The sequence below is a fragment of the Haliotis asinina genome, chromosome 12 (assembly GCF_037392515.1).
Source record: "Haliotis asinina isolate JCU_RB_2024 chromosome 12, JCU_Hal_asi_v2, whole genome shotgun sequence".
Lineage (NCBI taxonomy): Eukaryota > Metazoa > Mollusca > Gastropoda > Lepetellida > Haliotidae > Haliotis > Haliotis asinina.
In genome coordinates this window covers 47,655,644-47,676,357 of record NC_090291.1, presented here as the reverse complement: position 1 = coordinate 47,676,357, position 20,714 = coordinate 47,655,644, and the positions used below count along the sequence as shown (strand labels likewise).

At 38.9% G+C, this 20,714-nt stretch overlaps 1 protein-coding gene across 1 annotated transcript; it reads right to left on the bottom strand.

Moving 5' to 3' along the window:
- Nucleotides 1-846: 846 nt before the first annotated feature.
- On the bottom strand, nucleotides 847-19,735 carry LOC137257539 (sodium- and chloride-dependent glycine transporter 2-like). Its single transcript, XM_067794865.1, has 13 exons — nucleotides 19,573-19,735; nucleotides 18,519-18,650; nucleotides 16,272-16,545; nucleotides 15,728-15,860; nucleotides 15,132-15,266; nucleotides 14,511-14,614; nucleotides 14,164-14,288; nucleotides 10,754-10,866; nucleotides 9,884-10,015; nucleotides 8,258-8,357; nucleotides 7,817-7,917; nucleotides 6,799-6,966; nucleotides 847-963 (listed from the first exon to the last, which is right to left on the bottom strand). Exons 1-13 carry the CDS (start codon nucleotides 19,733-19,735, stop codon nucleotides 847-849), a joined length of 1,797 nt encoding a protein of 598 aa, XP_067650966.1.
- Nucleotides 19,736-20,714: the final 979 nt, after the last annotated feature.

The window sequence follows — 20,714 nt, the reverse complement described above, 5'->3', positions numbered from 1 at the left end:
CACCGAGCATGTAGGTTAATTAGAGAAGAAACAATTAAAGTTTAACGCTGAGTTGACACTGAGTCGAATCGTTGATTGGGTAAGCATAAATAATGACGACTGGGGGTGTCAGTCCTTATGCAGATGACAGCAGATCTCTTTCGTGATTGGCTGCTGTTTTTTGACCGACAAATGAGATCACGTGGAAGGGGGGTGATATTGCTTCTTGACAATGCATCAAGTCACAACTGCAAGAATCTGACAAATGTTACTGTCCATTTCCTGCCGCCGAACACAACCGCACAGATCCAACCCATGGATGCAGGAATCATACGGCAAACACTCACGTCACACCAGGTGAGATCTCACATCGAAGATCTGATTTAACACTTCAAAAATGCCGGGGACATCTGGAAATCTGGAACTGTTATTAAAATTTCAAGCAGCAAATAATAACTCTGCTGCCCGCCAACAGTCATCAATCAAAGACTTTTTCAAGCCAATGTAATTTATGTTATGTTATGCTATACACATGTAGCCAACCGCCTAGGTCCTGATTCAGACATCCGAATGATTCGTATATCCGAACAATTCAATAAAAACCAAAGCGTTCTGACAAGAGGTCTGACTGTAGATCAGTCATGTAGACTGTGCATGTGAGAATGCAAAAATCATACGGATAAATGGTTCAGAGTGGTTTGTATATATGAATAACCATTATTCATATAACAAAGGTAACATTTGCAGATGTACTTTGAAGAAAGTCAAACCACATTTCACAGGTTACAGTCTCCATGAAACTGCAAACTCACAATGAGCAGAACTCACTGTCTCCTTTTTATATTTGCATAGGATGTCTTCTTTCATTTAGGCATGTCTGTCTGCTTCCGTGATGCCCGTCAGCGGCATCAGTCTGATGCCTATGTCAGTCCGGTCATACAAGGGTCCCCAGTCTGGTGTTGGTTGGCTCGCAAGGCGCACACGCTGTGAAAGAAAGTGGTCATCATGATCATTAACAGAACCTTCAGTTATACTTAGTCTAACCAAGCGTGCATGCTGTGAAAGGAAGTGTTCATACTGATCATTAACAGAACTTTCAGTTATACTGAGTCTAACCAAGCGAACATGCTGTGAAAGGAAGTGTTCATACTGATCATTAACAGAGCTTTCAGTTATACTGAGTCTAACCAAGCGTGCATGCTGTGAAAGGAAGTGTTCATACTGATCATTAACAGAACTTTCAGCTATACTGAGTCTAACCAAGCGTGCATGCTGTGAAAGGAAGTGTTCATACTGATCATTAATAGAACTTTCAGTTATACTGAGTCTAACCAAGCGAACATGCTGTGAAAGGAAGTGTTCATACTGATCATTAACAGAACTTTCAGTTATACTGAGTCTAACCAAGCGTGCATGCTGTGAAAGGAAGTGTTCATACTGATCATTAACAGAACTTTCAGTTATACTGAGTCTAACCAAGCGTGCATGCTGTGAAAGGAAGTGTTCATACTGATCATTAACAGACCTTTCAGTTATACTGAGTATAACCAAGCGTGCATGCTGTGAAAGGAAGTGTTCATACTGATCATTAACAGAACCTTCAGTTATACTGAGTCTAACCAAGCGTGCATGCTGTGAAAGGAAGTGTTCATACTGATCATTAACAGAACTTTCAGTTATACTGAGTCTAACCAAGCGTGCATGCTGTGAAAGGAAGTGTTCATACTGATCATTAACAGAACTTTCAGTTATACTGAGTCTAACCAAGCGTGCATGCTGTGAAAGGAAGTGTTCATACTGATCATTAACAGAACATTCAGTTATACTTAGTCTAACCAAGCGTGCATGCTGTGAAAGGAAGTGTTCATACTGATCATTAACAGACCTTTCAGTTATACTGAGTCTAACCAAGCGTGCATGCTGTGAAAGGAAGTGTTCATACTGATCATTAACAGAACTTTCAGTTATACTGAGTCTAACCAAGCGTGCATGCTGTGAAAGGAAGTGTTCATACTGATCATTAATAGAACTTTCAGTTATACTGAGTCTAACCAAGCGAACATGCTGTGAAAGGAAGTGTTCATACTGATCATTAACAGAACTTTCAGTTATACTGAGTCTAACCAAGCGTGCATGCTGTGAAAGGAAGTGTTCATACTGATCATTAACAGAACTTTCAGTTATACTGAGTCTAACCAAGCGTGCATGCTGTGAAAGGAAGTGTTCATACTGATCATTAACAGACCTTTCAGTTATACTGAGTATAACCAAGCGTGCATGCTGTGAAAGGAAGTGTTCATACTGATCATTAACAGAACCTTCAGTTATACTGAGTCTAACCAAGCGTGCATGCTGTGAAAGGAAGTGTTCATACTGATCATTAACAGAACTTTCAGTTATACTGAGTCTAACCAAGCGTGCATGCTGTGAAAGGAAGTGTTCATACTGATCATTAACAGAACTTTCAGTTATACTGAGTCTAACCAAGCGTGCATGCTGTGAAAGGAAGTGTTCATACTGATCATTAACAGAACATTCAGTTATACTTAGTCTAACCAAGCGTGCATGCTGTGAAAGGAAGTGTTCATACTGATCATTAACAGACCTTTCAGTTATACTGAGTCTAACCAAGCGTGCATGCTGTGAAAGGAAGTGTTCATACTGATCATTAACAGAACTTTCAGTTATACTGAGTCTAACCAAGCGTGCATGCTGTGAAAGGAAGTGTTCATATTGATCATTAACAGAACTTTCAGTTATACTGAGTCTAACCAAGCGAACATGCTGTGAAAGGAAGTGTTCATACTGATCATTAACAGGGCTTTCAGTTATACTGAGTCTAACCAAGCGTGCATGCTGTGAAAGGAAGTGTTCATACTGATCATTAATAGAACTTTCAGTTATACTGAGTCTAACCAAGCGTGCATGCTGTGAAAGGAAGTGTTCATACTGATCATTAACAGAACATTCAGTTATACTTAGTCTAACCAAGCGTGCATGCTGTGAAAGGAAGTGTTCATACTGATCATTAACAGACCTTTCAGTTATACTGAGTCTAACCAAGCGTGCATGCTGTGAAAGGAAGTGTTCATACTGATCATTAACAGAACTTTCAGTTATACTGAGTCTAACCAAGCGTGCATGCTGTGAAAGGAAGTGTTCATACTGATCATTAACAGAACTTTCAGTTATACTGAGTCTAACCAAGCGAACATGCTGTGAAAGGAAGTGTTCATACTGATCATTAACAGGGCTTTCAGTTATACTGAGTCTAACCAAGCGTGCATGCTGTGAAAGGAAGTGTTCATACTGATCATTAACAGAACTTTCAGTTATACTGAGTCTAACCAAGCGAACATGCTGTGAAAGGAAGTGTTCATACTGATCATTAACAGGGCTTTCAGTTATACTGAGTATAACCAAGCGTGCATGCTGTGAAAGGAAGTGTTCATACTGATCATTAACAGAACCTTCAGTTATACTTAGTCTAACCAAGCGTGCATGCTGTGAAAGGAAGTGTTCATACTGATCATTAACAGAACTTCAGTTATACTGAGTCTAACCAAGCGTGCATGCTGTGAAAGGAAGTGTTCATACTGATCATTAACAGAGCTTTCAGTTATACTGAGTCTAACCAAGCGTGCATGCTGTGAAAGGAAGTGTTCATACTGATCATTAACAGAACATTCAGTTATACTTAGTCTAACCAAGCGTGCATGCTGTGAAAGGAAGTGTTCATACTGATCATTAACAGAACTTTCAGTTATACTGAGTCTAACCAAGCGAACATGCTGTGAAAGGAAGTGTTCATACTGATCATTAACAGGGCTTTCAGTTATACTGAGTCTAACCAAGCGTGCATGCTGTGAAAGGAAGTGTTCATACTGATCATTAACAGAACTTTCAGTTATACTGAGTCTAACCAAGCGAACATGCTGTGAAAGGAAGTGTTCATACTGATCATTAACAGACCTTTCAGTTATACTGAGTATAACCAAGCGTGCATGCTGTGAAAGGAAGTGTTCATACTGATCATTAACAGAACCTTCAGTTATACTGAGTCTAACCAAGCGTGCATGCTGTGAAAGGAAGTGTTCATACTGATCATTAACAGAACTTTCAGTTATACTGAGTCTAACCAAGCGTGCATGCTGTGAAAGGAAGTGTTCATACTGATCATTAACAGAACTTTCAGTTATACTGAGTCTAACCAAGCGTGCATGCTGTGAAAGGAAGTGTTCATACTGATCATTAACAGAACATTCAGTTATACTTAGTCTAACCAAGCGTGCATGCTGTGAAAGGAAGTGTTCATACTGATCATTAACAGACCTTTCAGTTATACTGAGTCTAACCAAGCGTGCATGCTGTGAAAGGAAGTGTTCATACTGATCATTAACAGAACTTTCAGCTATACTGAGTCTAACCAAGCGTGCATGCTGTGAAAGGAAGTGTTCATACTGATCATTAATAGAACTTTCAGTTATACTGAGTCTAACCAAGCGAACATGCTGTGAAAGGAAGTGTTCATACTGATCATTAACAGAAATTTCAGTTATACTGAGTCTAACCAAGCGTGCATGCTGTGAAAGGAAGTGTTCATACTGATCATTAACAGAACTTTCAGTTATACTGAGTCTAACCAAGCGTGCATGCTGTGAAAGGAAGTGTTCATACTGATCATTAACAGACCTTTCAGTTATACTGAGTATAACCAAGCGTGCATGCTGTGAAAGGAAGTGTTCATACTGATCATTAACAGAACCTTCAGTTATACTGAGTCTAACCAAGCGTGCATGCTGTGAAAGGAAGTGTTCATACTGATCATTAACAGAACTTTCAGTTATACTGAGTCTAACCAAGCGTGCATGCTGTGAAAGGAAGTGTTCATACTGATCATTAACAGAACTTTCAGTTATACTGAGTCTAACCAAGCGTGCATGCTGTGAAAGGAAGTGTTCATACTGATCATTAACAGAACATTCAGTTATACTTAGTCTAACCAAGCGTGCATGCTGTGAAAGGAAGTGTTCATACTGATCATTAACAGACCTTTCAGTTATACTGAGTCTAACCAAGCGTGCATGCTGTGAAAGGAAGTGTTCATACTGATCATTAACAGAACTTTCAGTTATACTGAGTCTAACCAAGCGTGCATGCTGTGAAAGGAAGTGTTCATACTGATCATTAACAGAACTTTCAGTTATACTGAGTGTAACCAAGCGAACATGCTGTGAAAGGAAGTGTTCATACTGATCATTAACAGGGCTTTCAGTTATACTGAGTCTAACCAAGCGTGCATGCTGTGAAAGGAAGTGTTCATACTGATCATTAATAGAACTTTCAGTTATACTGAGTCTAACCAAGCGTGCATGCTGTGAAAGGAAGTGTTCATACTGATCATTAACAGAACATTCAGTTATACTTAGTCTAACCAAGCGTGCATGCTGTGAAAGGAAGTGTTCATACTGATCATTAACAGACCTTTCAGTTATACTGAGTCTAACCAAGCGTGCATGCTGTGAAAGGAAGTGTTCATACTGATCATTAACAGAACTTTCAGTTATACTGAGTCTAACCAAGCGTGCATGCTGTGAAAGGAAGTGTTCATACTGATCATTAACAGAACTTTCAGTTATACTGAGTCTAACCAAGCGAACATGCTGTGAAAGGAAGTGTTCATACTGATCATTAACAGGGCTTTCAGTTATACTGAGTCTAACCAAGCGTGCATGCTGTGAAAGGAAGTGTTCATACTGATCATTAACAGAACTTTCAGTTATACTGAGTCTAACCAAGCGAACATGCTGTGAAAGGAAGTGTTCATACTGATCATTAACAGGGCTTTCAGTTATACTGAGTCTAACCAAGCGTGCATGCTGTGAAAGGAAGTGCTCATACTGATCATTAACAGACCTTTCAGTTATACTGAGTCTAACCAAGCGTGCATGCTGTGAAAGGAAGTGTTCATACTGATCATTAACAGAACTTTCAGTTATACTGAGTCTAACCAAGCGTGCATGCTGTGAAAGGAAGTGTTCATACTGATCATTAACAGAACCTTCAGTTATACTTAGTCTAACCAAGCGTGCATGCTGTGAAAGGAAGTGTTCATACTGATCATTAACAGAACTTCAGTTATACTGAGTCTAACCAAGCGTGCATGCTGTGAAAGGAAGTGTTCATACTGATCATTAACAGAGCTTTCAGTTATACTGAGTCTAACCAAGCGTGCATGCTGTGAAAGGAAGTGTTCATACTGATCATTAACAGAACATTCAGTTATACTTAGTCTAACCAAGCGTGCATGCTGTGAAAGGAAGTGTTCATACTGATCATTAACAGAACTTTCAGTTATACTGAGTCTAACCAAGCGTGCATGCTGTGAAAGGAAGTGTTCATACTGATCATTAACAGAACTTTCAGTTATACTGAGTCTAACCAAGCGAACATGCTGTGAAAGGAAGTGTTCATACTGATCATTAACAGAACATTCAGTTACACTGAGTCTAACCTAGCGTGCAAGCTGTGAAAGGAAGTGCTCATAATCATCATTAACAGAACATTCAGTTATACTCAGTCAAACCAGCGCACATGTTGTGAACGTATGTGTTTAATCTGATCATTAACAGTACGTTCAGTTAAACTGAATGAAACCCATTTAAACTTACAACTAGTAATTTGGACAATACCACTAAACATACAAGTGTAAGACGGGCAGCACTGTTAATCATAATGTGGTTTGTGAGAATTCAATAAGGTATTACTATTGAACTGAGTGTCATGAAAGAGTGTTCAAACGTTGCAGTGAAAACTAACCTGACAGAGACTTCCTTTCTTCCTGAGACACTCGTACACAAACATGACAGGTATTGGCACTGAAAATCCAACTGCCAAAATAATTCCCATTATTTTGGCAATCTCTGGGTACAGGTACCTGCCATAGCTGGGAGGGTCGTACCCAAACAAGGAAACGATGATAGAAGCCTGCAAACCAAGAAATATAGACCACTGTGAGGTAAGGTGACTGGAATGTCCATACCTTAACATAAGACTCGCGACAGAGGAACGTTAACAATAACTCCTATACTTTAGCAGAAGACATACGACAGAAAAGGACTGATATCTGAATACAAGCTAATCACAATAAGGTAGGGATAAGGTTCTCATGAACAATAGTACAATGCTATTACTGAGACAACAAATGTAATACATACACGCGGACTGCAGTCTTAGATATGAACCGATGTTAAAAGAAATGCCAAAACTTCATAGTAAAGGAAACGGCGGTGCATCCTCAAGTGGACAATAAGTGCTAGAACCAACTGTTTAGAGATGCAGGTCACAAGCTAGATTAGAGAATACATTTGCATCAATACTACTTTAACATTCTACAAGACAGCCCTTGAGGAGATCTGGATACTATACTGAGGGAAAACAATAAGGGATCAGATGAAAGCACAAGTGTTCCTTTATATTTTTTCAGGTTTCTTCACAAGATTGTATCGTGTACCTTGTGAAGAAACCTTGAAAAAATAAAAAAGGAACACTCGTGCTTTCATGTGATCCCTTATTTTCTTCCTCGGTATACTTGGTCCTCAGGAATCCATGCTTGTAGTAAGGGGTGCCTGAAGGGATTGTGATCAGGTTCGGTGACTTTGTTCATGCATGTTATCGCCTTCCATTTGAGTAGATTGGTGATCATGATATCATTCCTTGTATTTTCTGATCCACAGTCCATTATTTACAATGCACAATAATAAAGTGCAATATTGCGGCGTGTTGCATTCCACAAAATTTAGACATATGACAATTATAATCAACCAATATGACGCACAAAGAGAATAACTGGGGTGACATATGACAACAGAAATCTCAGTAAAGCTGGAGGACGACGGCCCAGCATCGTTTTGATATCCTTGCTGAACCTCTCAGAACCTGGAACATACAAATAGCACAGGCAACGTGAAAAGTACTCCTTTGATCTTAAATAGCATTTGCCTCTCTGTTTTATGATGTAAATCACTTTAGCGCCGGTTACTGTACACAGAAATGAGAAAATGTTAATGGTAGTAATCAGATTCTATATACTGAGAGACCTTGTACAAAACATGTAACATCAGACAACTAACCACATCAGCCAATAACATAGACGGGGAACAAATTACCTTCACGTCAGTTATACAAGGAAGTACGGAACTGAAAGTGTAGGTTATGTTACATACATAAATAGACAGCTAACCCTCTCGGAATACATTTATTCTTAGGGTTCACTTACCATAGATCCAACAAATGACGACACATTCGAGGAAACCAGTCAGAAACGTATTGAAGGAAGATGAGTACCAGTCCAGTAACTGGAAGAGGTACACGCCTCCCTGAAATGTTGAATTTGCACATTTAGTGAACAACCAGGACATTATATGTTCCTTTGTAGACATTGTGAACGGAAGGATATCGTTTTGGTAGTTTTCTTCCTGTAAGGCACGTCTATCATAAAAACATAAACTACACCCCTTGAAAATATGTAGTTCATAATCATATTAAACAAGTATCAATTGTGTAGTCAAAAATAGTAAAATAATCGTATTCTGGAAACAAGCGAGAGTTAATCAGCAGACGTGTCATCGCGTGACCTTACGTGTGAGTTGGGTATTACGTCACATCACCATTATGTCAGTCTTCATTCATAAGCACCGTAAGTCCATGTTAAAAACATATCAGTAAAAGTAAGTCGCTGCTTCAATACATTGTTTAGAATGTTACAACCGTTTGCTGTACAAGGCAGTACGAAGACACCTATCCACATGTTCATCCAGATCAATACGGCATGTGTGAAGACGATCCATTACGGAAAACACAAATCATGAGACAGTTACTTCTGTTTCTTTCTGTCAAATCTTTCCACCCCTATACAAAAGTAGTTACTGAGCTGTCGAAAGCATCACAAGACTTCCATATCAAAGTCAAAGGAAAAAATATATTTAAAAAGATCCCGAATAGCTACAGGCAACATTTGACAACCTGGTCTTTGTTGTGCGCACACGTTCATGAAAGAATACATATCCAACATCGTCCAAAACACGACGATGAACAGAATCAGAGTCAAACCTTTTGCCATGGAAACAGCAAACATATTCATTATCTTAACATTCCAAAATAGTGCCACTTCAGCAATTGATTAATACTTGGTTTGGATGAATCGTGTGGCATGATTTTTTAACACTGCCCCGGAAACGAATTCAACCCCATCCTCTTTATATCTTCGGGGTGAGTCTACCAATACCTACGAATTTAAGGTACCTACAAGGTAACTAATTTGTCAGAAATATCACAATGACAAAGATGATGCTTAAAACAAGGAACACTAATATTTCCTTCAAATCTGCCTTCGAGTCTTTTGGGTCTCGACTATATATGTCACGTTATAGTTAATCGAAAATGTACTTCACATTCCTACTGTCTGTCCCTAAAACAGCGTTTTCTCACACAGCAGTCCGTTTGTCATGGGATAAGAACAGTTGTTAGTCGTTTTAAGATAAGAAGAAAGTCTTTTTTATGAACATAAAGTTTATTGACCATTTGACATACATTACTAGAATTCGATATAACTTCTTAAACCTTGTGTGTTCGTTGTATATAGACTACATATAAACAAAAGCATTATCCTAACTGATAGGACTCTCATAAATGAGCAAAATATGTAGATATATTCACATCTCATTAAAAAGCGTCTAGAAATTCCTTCCGTAATTAAGGTTTACGATTCAAAGTGTTTTATAAATATCACGTACTGAGAATCTTACAATGTATGTGTTTTGGGCAGATATGTCTAAACATGTTTGAATGTTTTTTATCTATTTCATTCAAATTGAAAATCATGTCATAAGTCAGAGTTTCTTACCTCTGTAACAAAGGGAATGGTGAGCAGAAAGCTAACCACACACACAGCGAGCGTGGTCAGCGCTCGTTTTGATTGAATCCTCTTTGGAGAAGCTTCTAGAATACCAGAGATTACACATTCAACTGTACCAAACTGAAACATAATCATAATGTCATGTCAAAGAGTTGAATGCAAAATATCGTGATACTTGCATCAATTCAGACTAATTACATACATTCATACAGAAATGACCATATAAGAATGGAATGTGTTGTATTGTATTTCAAAACTTGTAAAATCTTACACTTTCCTAATATCCCACAAGTTGTTACAAACACATTACTTATCTGATATGAAGTCTCTATACTATTCTAACCATATATTTTGCGTGACTCTATTTAGTAGTCTCTAAAAGGGCGAATGACTTCAAAGTGATCTTCAAGTATGCTGTATGTTGGGTATAAATGGGTAAAACAGTATGAAACAAGACTTGCTACATCAAGATATTTGATGCTGTTATGAAGGCATTACCTTGTTCCTATTCTGAACCATCAAGTGAGAAAGTTGATTTCCTGGTTCCGAGTCCTTACCATAAATCAGTCAGTAGATTCGCAGGTTCCTATTCTTTACCATAAAGGTATTGAGTAGCATTGTAGGTTCTTTACCAGGCAATCATTCACCTAATATGCGGGTCTCCATACTATACCATGAAGTTATTCAGCAGCTTTGTAGGCTCCTAAACTGTACCACATAGTCAACCAATAGATTAGCTGGTTCAAAAACCTTAATATGAAATCTATCAATAGACTGTCTGGCTTATAAAATTTAAAAAGGAGTCCACCAATAGATGCTCTTTATCAGTCAATACATTTGCTGGTTCTGATACTTTACCATGGAGTCAATCCCAACAGTAAGCAGTGTGAGGAAGAACAGGACAGCCCAGAGCTGGGATAAAGGTAGCTTGGATATAGCCTCGGGATAGATGATAAACCTAAGTCCTGATCCTTAAGGAGAATTTACGAAGAAAGCGGTAAGTAAGGACAATTATGATATTCATATGTGTTAAAGACTGAGATTTCTGAGAAAGTGATATTTTCACTTTTGTGACAGAAATCTGATATGTTCACTGCAGTGAAAATAACCCAATGCCACATCTACTTCATGACTCAGCAATTTGTTCTGTCCAATACCTTGTGGCATAACACAACAAATGGCGACGTAAACATATGGATTTTTACAAATGCATTGGTCAGCTAGCAAGGGCACAGGATGACCAACTGCCATTGAAGAGCACTCACACCGATGACCTGATCGTTGCGCCATCCACTCGAGTGACTGAGACTCTCAGTGACTTCCCTCGGTGTGCTGTGTCAAGTCCACGCATCGTTTCGTACGAGTTTGCCTCTTTTCAGAGCAAACCGAGTTCAACGAGCCCTAAACTGACATGTTATGTACTAATGCTATATTTTATTCCATCGGCAGGTTATTTTCAGCATTTATCTTTACTGACACATAAAACGGATGAAGTAATTCGCAATCACGCTTTTTCATTTCACTCGGTGCACCAGGTTTGTTTGTGAACAAGTTTGGACGTTGCTCTAAGACCCAAAGGATCGTTTGATGGAAATTATTGTAATTGTTCCGTTATTCAATGACGATAAAAGATAGCAATGGAGAATATGCCCAGACGCTGCAGACCCCCACCTTTGACAGAGCGGTGAGAAAGCTATCAGTGAGGAAGTTGATAGTAAGTGTTATGAACAGAACAAAGAGAATGAAATTGTATATGACAGATTTCCATTGGAGAACTCAAACTAACTGGTGTAAAGTGATATTTCATGATGAAAGTCATGACTGGAAAAATTACAATATTGCTGTTTGGAGAACAGGAATTCAAACCATATTGTTATGGCAGCAGGTGTCCAGATGTTCAGGAAAAGGAAGGGTCATCTGTGATGATTTGGGTATGGATTTCCTACCATGGGGCTGAAGGTCCAGGTTAATGGATTATCAACAGTGAAAAGTATGTATCTATTTTGGACGAAAACCTGTTTCCTGTCATTGCCAAACACTTCACGGATGATGATTGTTACGAGATTTGTTTACAAAAGATTGGAAAATTACGACTGAAATCAAAAGTGTATCATGGCCATCCCATTTACCAGACTTGAACATCACAGAAAATCTGTGGTTGCTGATCTAAATTACATGTTTGAATGAATAGAATGTGATAACGAGTGATGTGAAAATGAGTAAGTGAGTTTAGTTTTACGCCGCACTCAGCAATATTCCAGCCGTAGGGTGGCGGTCTGTAAATAATCGAGTCTGGAAAGGACAATCCAGTGATCAACAACATGAGCATCGATCTGCACAATTGGGAACCGACGACATGCGTCAACCAAGTCAGCGTCACTGACCACCTGACCCAGTTAGTCGCCTCTTACAACACGCATAGTCGCCTTTTATGGGTTACTGAAGACCTATTCTACCCCGGGACCTTCAAGGGTCGTGATGTGAAAAGCGTGACATGATATATGCGATGATAAATCACATTTTTCAGACACATGAAATGGCATCAATAATCACTGTTTGAAAGTGATTCAATAAGCCATGCTTCTCACAAAGCCAATCGTACACTAGATTCTGATTAGAACAGGTATTCTATTGTTCATGGTATTTGGTTTTATGCTTATGTTAGCCTTTTATTGACGTGGACATTTAGCAGGTAAGTGTGTATAAATGTTAATACACATTACTCTATAGAACGTGGTCAAATTATCATATGTAACATTTTATATTACACTTTCTTAGTAAAGAAGAAATTCCCGTACCTACACCCTCAGAATCTGTCACCTAATCGCCAGAACAGTTAGTCAGGCGCCTAGTCTGCTCAGCCACCAGATATCGAATACCGGATGCAACTCAGTCTAACACACGTACTAGAATCTGTACTTTTCTAAGAAAGTGAAATCACAGTATATGGTAGAATACAATTGTGTTGAATATGCACAAGAGCGCATTTTTCATCTCATTTCATGACACGAAGTCTGCAGGAAATACATTATGTAACAACCACTAATATGTATTTTAACATTGTGTATCACCACACATGATAAACTTCTGTCTCTATCCGACTGGACTTAGTCTTAATTAGCCTTATTTACCCAGTATGCATGCGGTACATACTTATGTTCTCCTAGCGGAGAGGGAAGTCCAGTAAAATACTGTTGTCTCGAACTTAATGTTGCCCCGACGTAAAGTCTTCAATCCGATTCACCATCTTGTCATGAAATATTTAGACGTATTAGCGCAAGTTCAACTTAACATAACTGAGTTTGACTCTCCACAAAGCTGTGTGACGAAAAATGATGATTTCACCTTTCACGTAGTCAACATTCCTTTCACATGGAGCAATTTTAACAGCTCCAGTCTTTGGTGTTTATATTTCACAACTTTTGAGGTAATACAACTCCACGTGCTAGACAAATGCTCAATACGCATGACAGAAACATTAAGTATATTACCTAAACGGCAGAAAATTTACAAATATGTACAAAGATGGGGTAAAACATTACTGGTACACAGTGAAGATGAAATGAATATATTAGAGATACATCATGAAAAGATGTGTTTTAAGGCATGAGTTATTTCAGGGGAACAATTGACTTGGCATATGTTTATGACAGCTGCCACTGGTTGTGCAGGATACACTCACATTTTCGCGATTCATAAGCACATCCTTTGACATCGTATATCCTATTGCATGAGGACAAGCATGGATTATCCGGTCCAGGTGATTTGTTTATAAGCAACATTGTACAGCAGTAATGCTGTTGAAACTATTACTGCTTGACAAGTATTAGTTGAGCCACGACCTGACAAATGACCCCAATTTGCATACATGGGGACGCCCTTCAGAACAAGAAGGAAGCAGGTTGTCGTGTAAATATTGAAAAGTTCAATTACCTCGCTCGAATCGTGTCGCGATGTTGTTTTGCTGACCTAAATCGCTCAAAGAGACACGTGTTACACAGCAATGGTATTGATTTCACGCCACGGTCAGCATGTATTGCACGTGCTTAATCGCCAATCTACCTGTAATAACCACGTGTATTCGTCCAGATTACTTGCCCCGCCTGCTTGTCACAAACGCGTTGGTTCATCTAATACTTGTCAAGCCGTATATGCTTATGATATATTTACAGCTGTCCAATCGGCACTACTAGCCGAAATGTCTTATGAATGTGACGAGGGCCTTGTCACATCTATTATTCGTCAGATGAGATCAGTAATGTACAAACCTGAGGATACTACTTCAGATATGGGTACCTGAGCCTCAGTGGCCATAAAACTCAGAGTAGAGAAGACGGTGAAGCCACAGAAGATACAGCTCAGCTGGCTAATGATTGTAACCAACACCACATCCCTTAAGTTGGAAATACAAATTAGATCTATGTATAAATATTATAAAAGATACAATATTCTAACTGGAAATTTAAAACATTATTGATCTGTTGATGTTAATGGCAATAATCTATTTTATGCAGGTAATGATGTACATGTTTCAGTCATTTTGTTTTTTAAAATGTATGTCATGTGCCATGTGATGTAGGCTTTGAATTCTTGATCCTGAGCATAAGTTGATTACCTGATACAATTATTGTTGAAGGGGTTGAAACTGCCCATGGTGATGAGACCGCCATACGTTGTATTCAGAGAGTAGAAACTCTGCAGTAACGCCTCCAGCCACACCTACCGTCACCACAAACTCATTACAGTTGAAACCATTTTCATTTGTCTAAAGCCTATAACACTACATCCAAATTTCGAATTTTACCCCTGCCACGTTCACCCCAAAAACACATAAATCATAAACATCATTTCACTAAATCCATGAAGAATCATACAATTCAGTTTCTGGATAATGTCATACATATGGATATCAAACCTGCTATCATGTTTTGGTTGCGTAGGTTATTTACTGTCTTGCCCAGATTCATTAATATCCAAACCACCGTTTTATTAGATTCGATTTTTAACAGTAAACAAACGAAACGAAACAAAACAGATGCGTGTTATATTTTCTACTTATAATTTCAAATAAATGCCTGTGAACTGACAAGCACCTGTCCACCCTCATATCATCGTTATCATACAAAAAAATCGCAATCTGGATCTTTTTTGGTGGTTTTGAAACTATTAGTTTAGTGTGAAAACATTAAATGGACAGCATATGCCCGTATCCAACAGACAGATCGAGTAATGTTACCTGGACTGAGTGTAATTTTGAAAAATCCGGTCTAAGGAAATACAGAAGTCCGTCCACCGACCCCGGCATCATGCACGACCTGATCAGCAGCACCGTCAGCAGGATGTAAGGCAACACGGCCGTCACATAGACTACCTGCAATATAAGATAGTGTCACTGTACAGGGCAAGGAACATAATAGTTACATTAGTATAATCAACCATCGTCCTATACTCGTGAAGATCAGGGTTAGAATTGATCTTCGGCAGCTAAGAGGATCGGGGGGTATAACTCGCTGACTTGCTTGTTTCATTTCAGAGTATCCATTTGCTTTCATTTGTGCTGATGGTATCAATGTCTGGAGTCCGAGACTTGTTTATTTACAAACCGCTGTCGCATAGCTGGAATACTGTCAACTGAGAGGTTAACAACAACAAAGTAAGCCTTGTCTTTAGCGTCTCAGAATTCTGTGACTGTGGGTTTGAATCCACAATTACCTGATTGTAATTACTTTCCGGTAGAAACTGCAAAACATCAACTGAAGAACATATTCTCTCGATAAAACGTAAAATGTGTGGTTGTGGCTTTCGCTCAAGTGGTCAAAGTATCATACTCACTTTTCCAACTGATTTGACTCCCGACATCATACAGAGGAACAAGATCGCCCAGGATGCAGCTGAACACAGAAGCAGGTGGTCCTGGACCGACCCTAATGTTTCAACGCCATCGGAAACCTTAATAGCATTGTATCTGCAGATGGAAATGGAAGTATTTTTATGCAGTTCTTTCTTCTCCTTTCTGAACCAGTCTGACTGCACGCTTTATTCTGCAACTGCCTAAGTCGGACATATTATAGAACGACGTCTTTACCTCCTTAACCTGTTGGATTTCTACAGAGGATATAATTTGACCTTCCATACCAAGTATTGGAGACGTCAATTTCTAGCAATTCATTTCAACACTGTTTGTCTTCTTTTTTATTTTTTCTTCTTTTTATTCTTTTCGCTTTGGAGGATGATATTATCAAACTGTCTTCGCTTCACTGAACTTGAATATTATTTGAGGATAGAAGGATAGCGGGAATACTGCTATCAATACTGTCCAAGTTGAAATGACTAATGCTTTCCATCTACCGTAGTAAAAACGCGCATTTAAACTAACTGCCAAAATTCTTCAGAGGCTGTCAATGTCTCGTTCGGTTTTCTCCACGGAGCGGTGATCCTAGGGTCATTCATCAACCGGTAATTGCTGTCGTTGTAAGTTGTGTTACTGCCTATGTCATCTGTACATAGCGCCGTATTCCACCAGTTGTTGCACGTCGTCCAAGGCAACATGGGCCAAAATGACTGATACAAATAGTACAGGGTCCACACAATAATCAGATTGTAGGAAATTGAACTGATGAAACACACTACGGCCTGTGAGATGCCAATGCCTGAAAACAAAAGACAACAGTGAAGAAAGATCCCAGTGTGACAGTTACAAAAGTAAGAGATTGTATCATCCAAATCAGTGTTCCAGTGGATATATTGCTAGTGTAAGATTAAACGACATCTCCAAGAAGATATCGTTTTGACAGTAGATTTGTACAATGCCCTGACGTCATCAATTACATGCCTCACAATGCTAAGACGTCAAAGATTTCATGACGTCACACTGCTACAATATCATATCGCTGCACTGCAAGTCTAATGGCAGTACCGTGTTCATTTTCTTTGAGTGAAAAGTGATTTTTGTTCGATAAAATGAATCTCACGCGTGTCTTCTGTGAGCTGTATAACAGAAGTCCGTTACATTTCCAAATCTTCCAAAGCTTAATGTTCCACACATCATCCGGTCGGGTATATTTGTTGTAAACGTATCAATTAGTGCTGATATGATACACTTAATATGCAAATACAATGTAGCCATTGGAAATAAAGTAAAAATGTATGGTAAAGGTATGCCTTCATTGCTGTCATCTATGCTACCCATTTCATGCGGAGTTTCTATGCAGTACCAGGAAGGGAGGTAGGTAAGCACAAAGGCCATTTTTCACTTTTATCATGCCAACTATTATAATGTTTTACTGTGATGAAACTAGTAACGAGTTTAAGATGTCAAAATGAAAGTTTTATGAATTGGGCTGGTGTAATTCGACGATATTTTCTGAAATACTAAAAAGGCATAGTTTCACTTTGCACCAAATTTTGCATGGAAACAAGACCCGGTTTTCAAGGCATCTGTTCATCAGAAAGCATGGCTGGATGGCGACATTGGACAGAAGTTGAATGGGGTCAAATTATTATCTTCAGAGAGTTGGGAATGGCTTGGAAGAATGTGCACCAGATCATGGCTTCATAATTCAAATGCACTACTTCCATTCATGGTATGATCAAGTTCTACCAGAAATGCAAAGCAAATGGTCATGAAACTGATCGTAAAAGGTCCGGCAGCCCACGAACTATGTATGAAGACAGAGCTCCGACTTCTCGAAATAAACTTAAGTTTTTAATCAAATCACAAACTGAGTTTCACAATTCGAAACAGCTGAATTTTTAACTCAACTGTGTCTCTATCCTCCAACCTCAAATTGTCTACTATAGTTTGATTTTTATACTAATTTCAGTTCGTTCTTGTGAAATGCGTTTTTTCACATTTCAAAACTCAGACTTAAGTTTGTCTCCAGAAATCGGGGCAGAATGATACAAAAATTGTGCCAGATTAGCAGGTTTGTGAGGTAGAGTCCGGGGTATTTTAGGCCGACGCACCATTCATATGTCTGTGTCAAGGCGTTTGCGTGAATTTGTCCTGTTTGGCAGGTATTAAACCTGAATAACGAATGCAATGGTCTTTAGGTATGCAGTATATCAAATACGTCGGTATCAGTAGGATATTTGTAACTTTATCCGCTCGTGTTGATGTAATTGATATCAGTAGACACCTGGGTGTGCTTCTCTAAATATATATTGACACATATCCACATTGATAATAATATATCAATGAACGTTACCAATATACCTTACATATAGTTCACTTTAATGAGTACATTATGACTATGGCTTGTCATATGACTATGACTCTTGTTGAAGTGAAGTGACGGCTACCTGTTATAATCGAGTCAAGACTAACCAGTCCAGTAACCCCCATCCCTATAGTATAACAGTTATGAAACGGTCCCTGGCCATTTGAATAACCAGCACGGACGCCCGGGAACCCAGGATTTCGAAGATTTTACAACTATTGAACAACTGAACCATGTGTCATTGTTCTCGACAGCATCAATCAGTGGAGAGATACGCGAGGTATGTTCTTTCAGTATTACACGTCTTTGACTTTAGCTGATCCTCATTGGGCATGTTGTCAAATACAGTAGTGTTGAATCATAGATATATCCGTCACATGATGAGACGGCATAAAGGTCCTGACCTTTAAACAACGGGCACATGTCCCAAACATGAGCAGCGCTCCTGCTGGAGAACTGCCCGATAGCAACCTCGAGAAAGAAGAGAGGAACTGCGCAAAGTAATATTCCGCAGAAATAAGGGATCAGGAATGCACCTGTAATGAAAGAAATATAAAATTCAATGAAACGTTTTGTCCAGCACTTCTAAAGACAGTAAGGCCGGATTATTCAAGTTTCAAACATTTAATTGAACCGAGAGACTTATTTCCCCTGAAAAGTTTGTTCCTTGCCAATCTCACAAAGTACTGCAAATAGGCGTCACTTATGCATAGTACACATCTTCAAATTGGAACTTGAATGCCATGTGTATTTTAATTTCAGTTTAATGAAAATTTACATCACGAGCAAGACGACTCATGCCTTTGAACCTAGGGTCATTTCCTGTACGAGACTCAACCTATAACGTATTAGAATCTGTACCTTATTAAGAAATTGTAATCCCCAATACAACATATGTTACATCTCACCACTTTATATTTGTGTAATCATCCTAGGGTCATAAATTCCAGACTCGGTACAAAAATGTGCATTAACATTTCAGTTAAATGTATGATGTCATACTGAGTACGATGCTTTTCATTTCTTGGAAACTGCTACTGCTCATCAGCAACGAATAGTTTGGTAAAACATTTCGAGTGTCATCATGCCTTCGTCTCTGAGCGATGTACTTGGAACAGTCGTTAATTCATCATTAACCTTTCATCAACGTTGTAACAAATGTACAGCCTAAACTCCGTGCATGGCATTGTTTTAAAATTGTCATTTGTGAAGCGAATCGATTTGGGAATTTGTCTATCACAGTCCTATCACCAGGTCAGTTGGAATCCGATTCTTTTAACGTTTTCAACTCACACATTTGTTTCCATATTAGAAATTTAACAGGAACACGATTTTGTAGCCATGGAAATAAGAAAAACGACACCTGTAATGATATGTACGACTTTCATTGTTCTGTACTTGTCATGATTCTTAGTCATCGTACTTGAAATAAACCACCGTGCATTAAAGTTTTCACACCTCCACCGTTTCTGTTGCAGAGGTAGGGGAATCTCCAGAACGTTCCAAGCCCAACAGCAAAACCTATTTGAGTCAAAATATACTCTCGTTTGTTTGTCCAAACTTCTCTCTTTTGCCCCTGCTGTCTAGTTTCAACATTTGGACTTGTCCCATATTGTGACATGGCGAATCCTAGTATGTGTTCTCCTGTGCAGCAGAAGGCTGGAAAGAAGAGAGTGGTATTTACATTTATATGTCCTGTGTCTCTACCCGCGGTCATCCTCACTCTTCTAAATAATACCGACAATGAGATCTTCAAAACTTCAGCGCTCTTTACTCGTCAATCACCATTCTACAACTGATTTTCCCTAACTGATTCCTCACGTCACCACACATTCCACACTCCTTCCAAAATGACCTCACACACATCACCATAACAACACAATAAAGGTCTTACTTATGTTCTTTGTAGAACACCATCACTCTCTCCAAAATCCGTTTCACTTCCGCTTCCTGTCACAACTCCATGAACCAACTCACACACCAACACTCTCACGAACACTCATACAAACGACACACATAACATTTGCATTGTGTTATATTCTGATATACCTCGGGTAGGGTTAGCACTAACTTACGTTTCAAAACATTTTCAATAGACCTCTGTTTTATACAAAGCGAAAACAATTTTAAAAACTGTTTACGTTTTCAGTCTTCTTTACACGCGTATCCAAGTCTGTTTACCAAAGGCAAAGCATGTCAATATCATCATTATTGGGATTGGCTAGAGTAGAACTGAATTGTGCCACCCATCACCAACTGTTTGATAATGGAAAACAGATGTTGTTATGCTCTCTAGCGTGAAGTAAGAAGTAACATGTCACCTCTGTTTGTATGCTCGTCTACTCTATTGCTTTGAATGTCTCAACCCTTCGTGTTTAATAGTAACAATAATATAATGATAATCCATTTATTTAGCGCCTAATATCCATCTGACAATTTGCAGAACGCCGTGACCGGAATCTGATAAGTATTAGCCCGAATAACCCAAACTGCCTGTTAGTCGCTAGAGGATTATAGTCACATGATTGTACCCAAATGAGTACCCATTTTCTGCTGGGTGAACAGAGGCAATGTTGAACAAACTCACCTGTCTGAGGTGA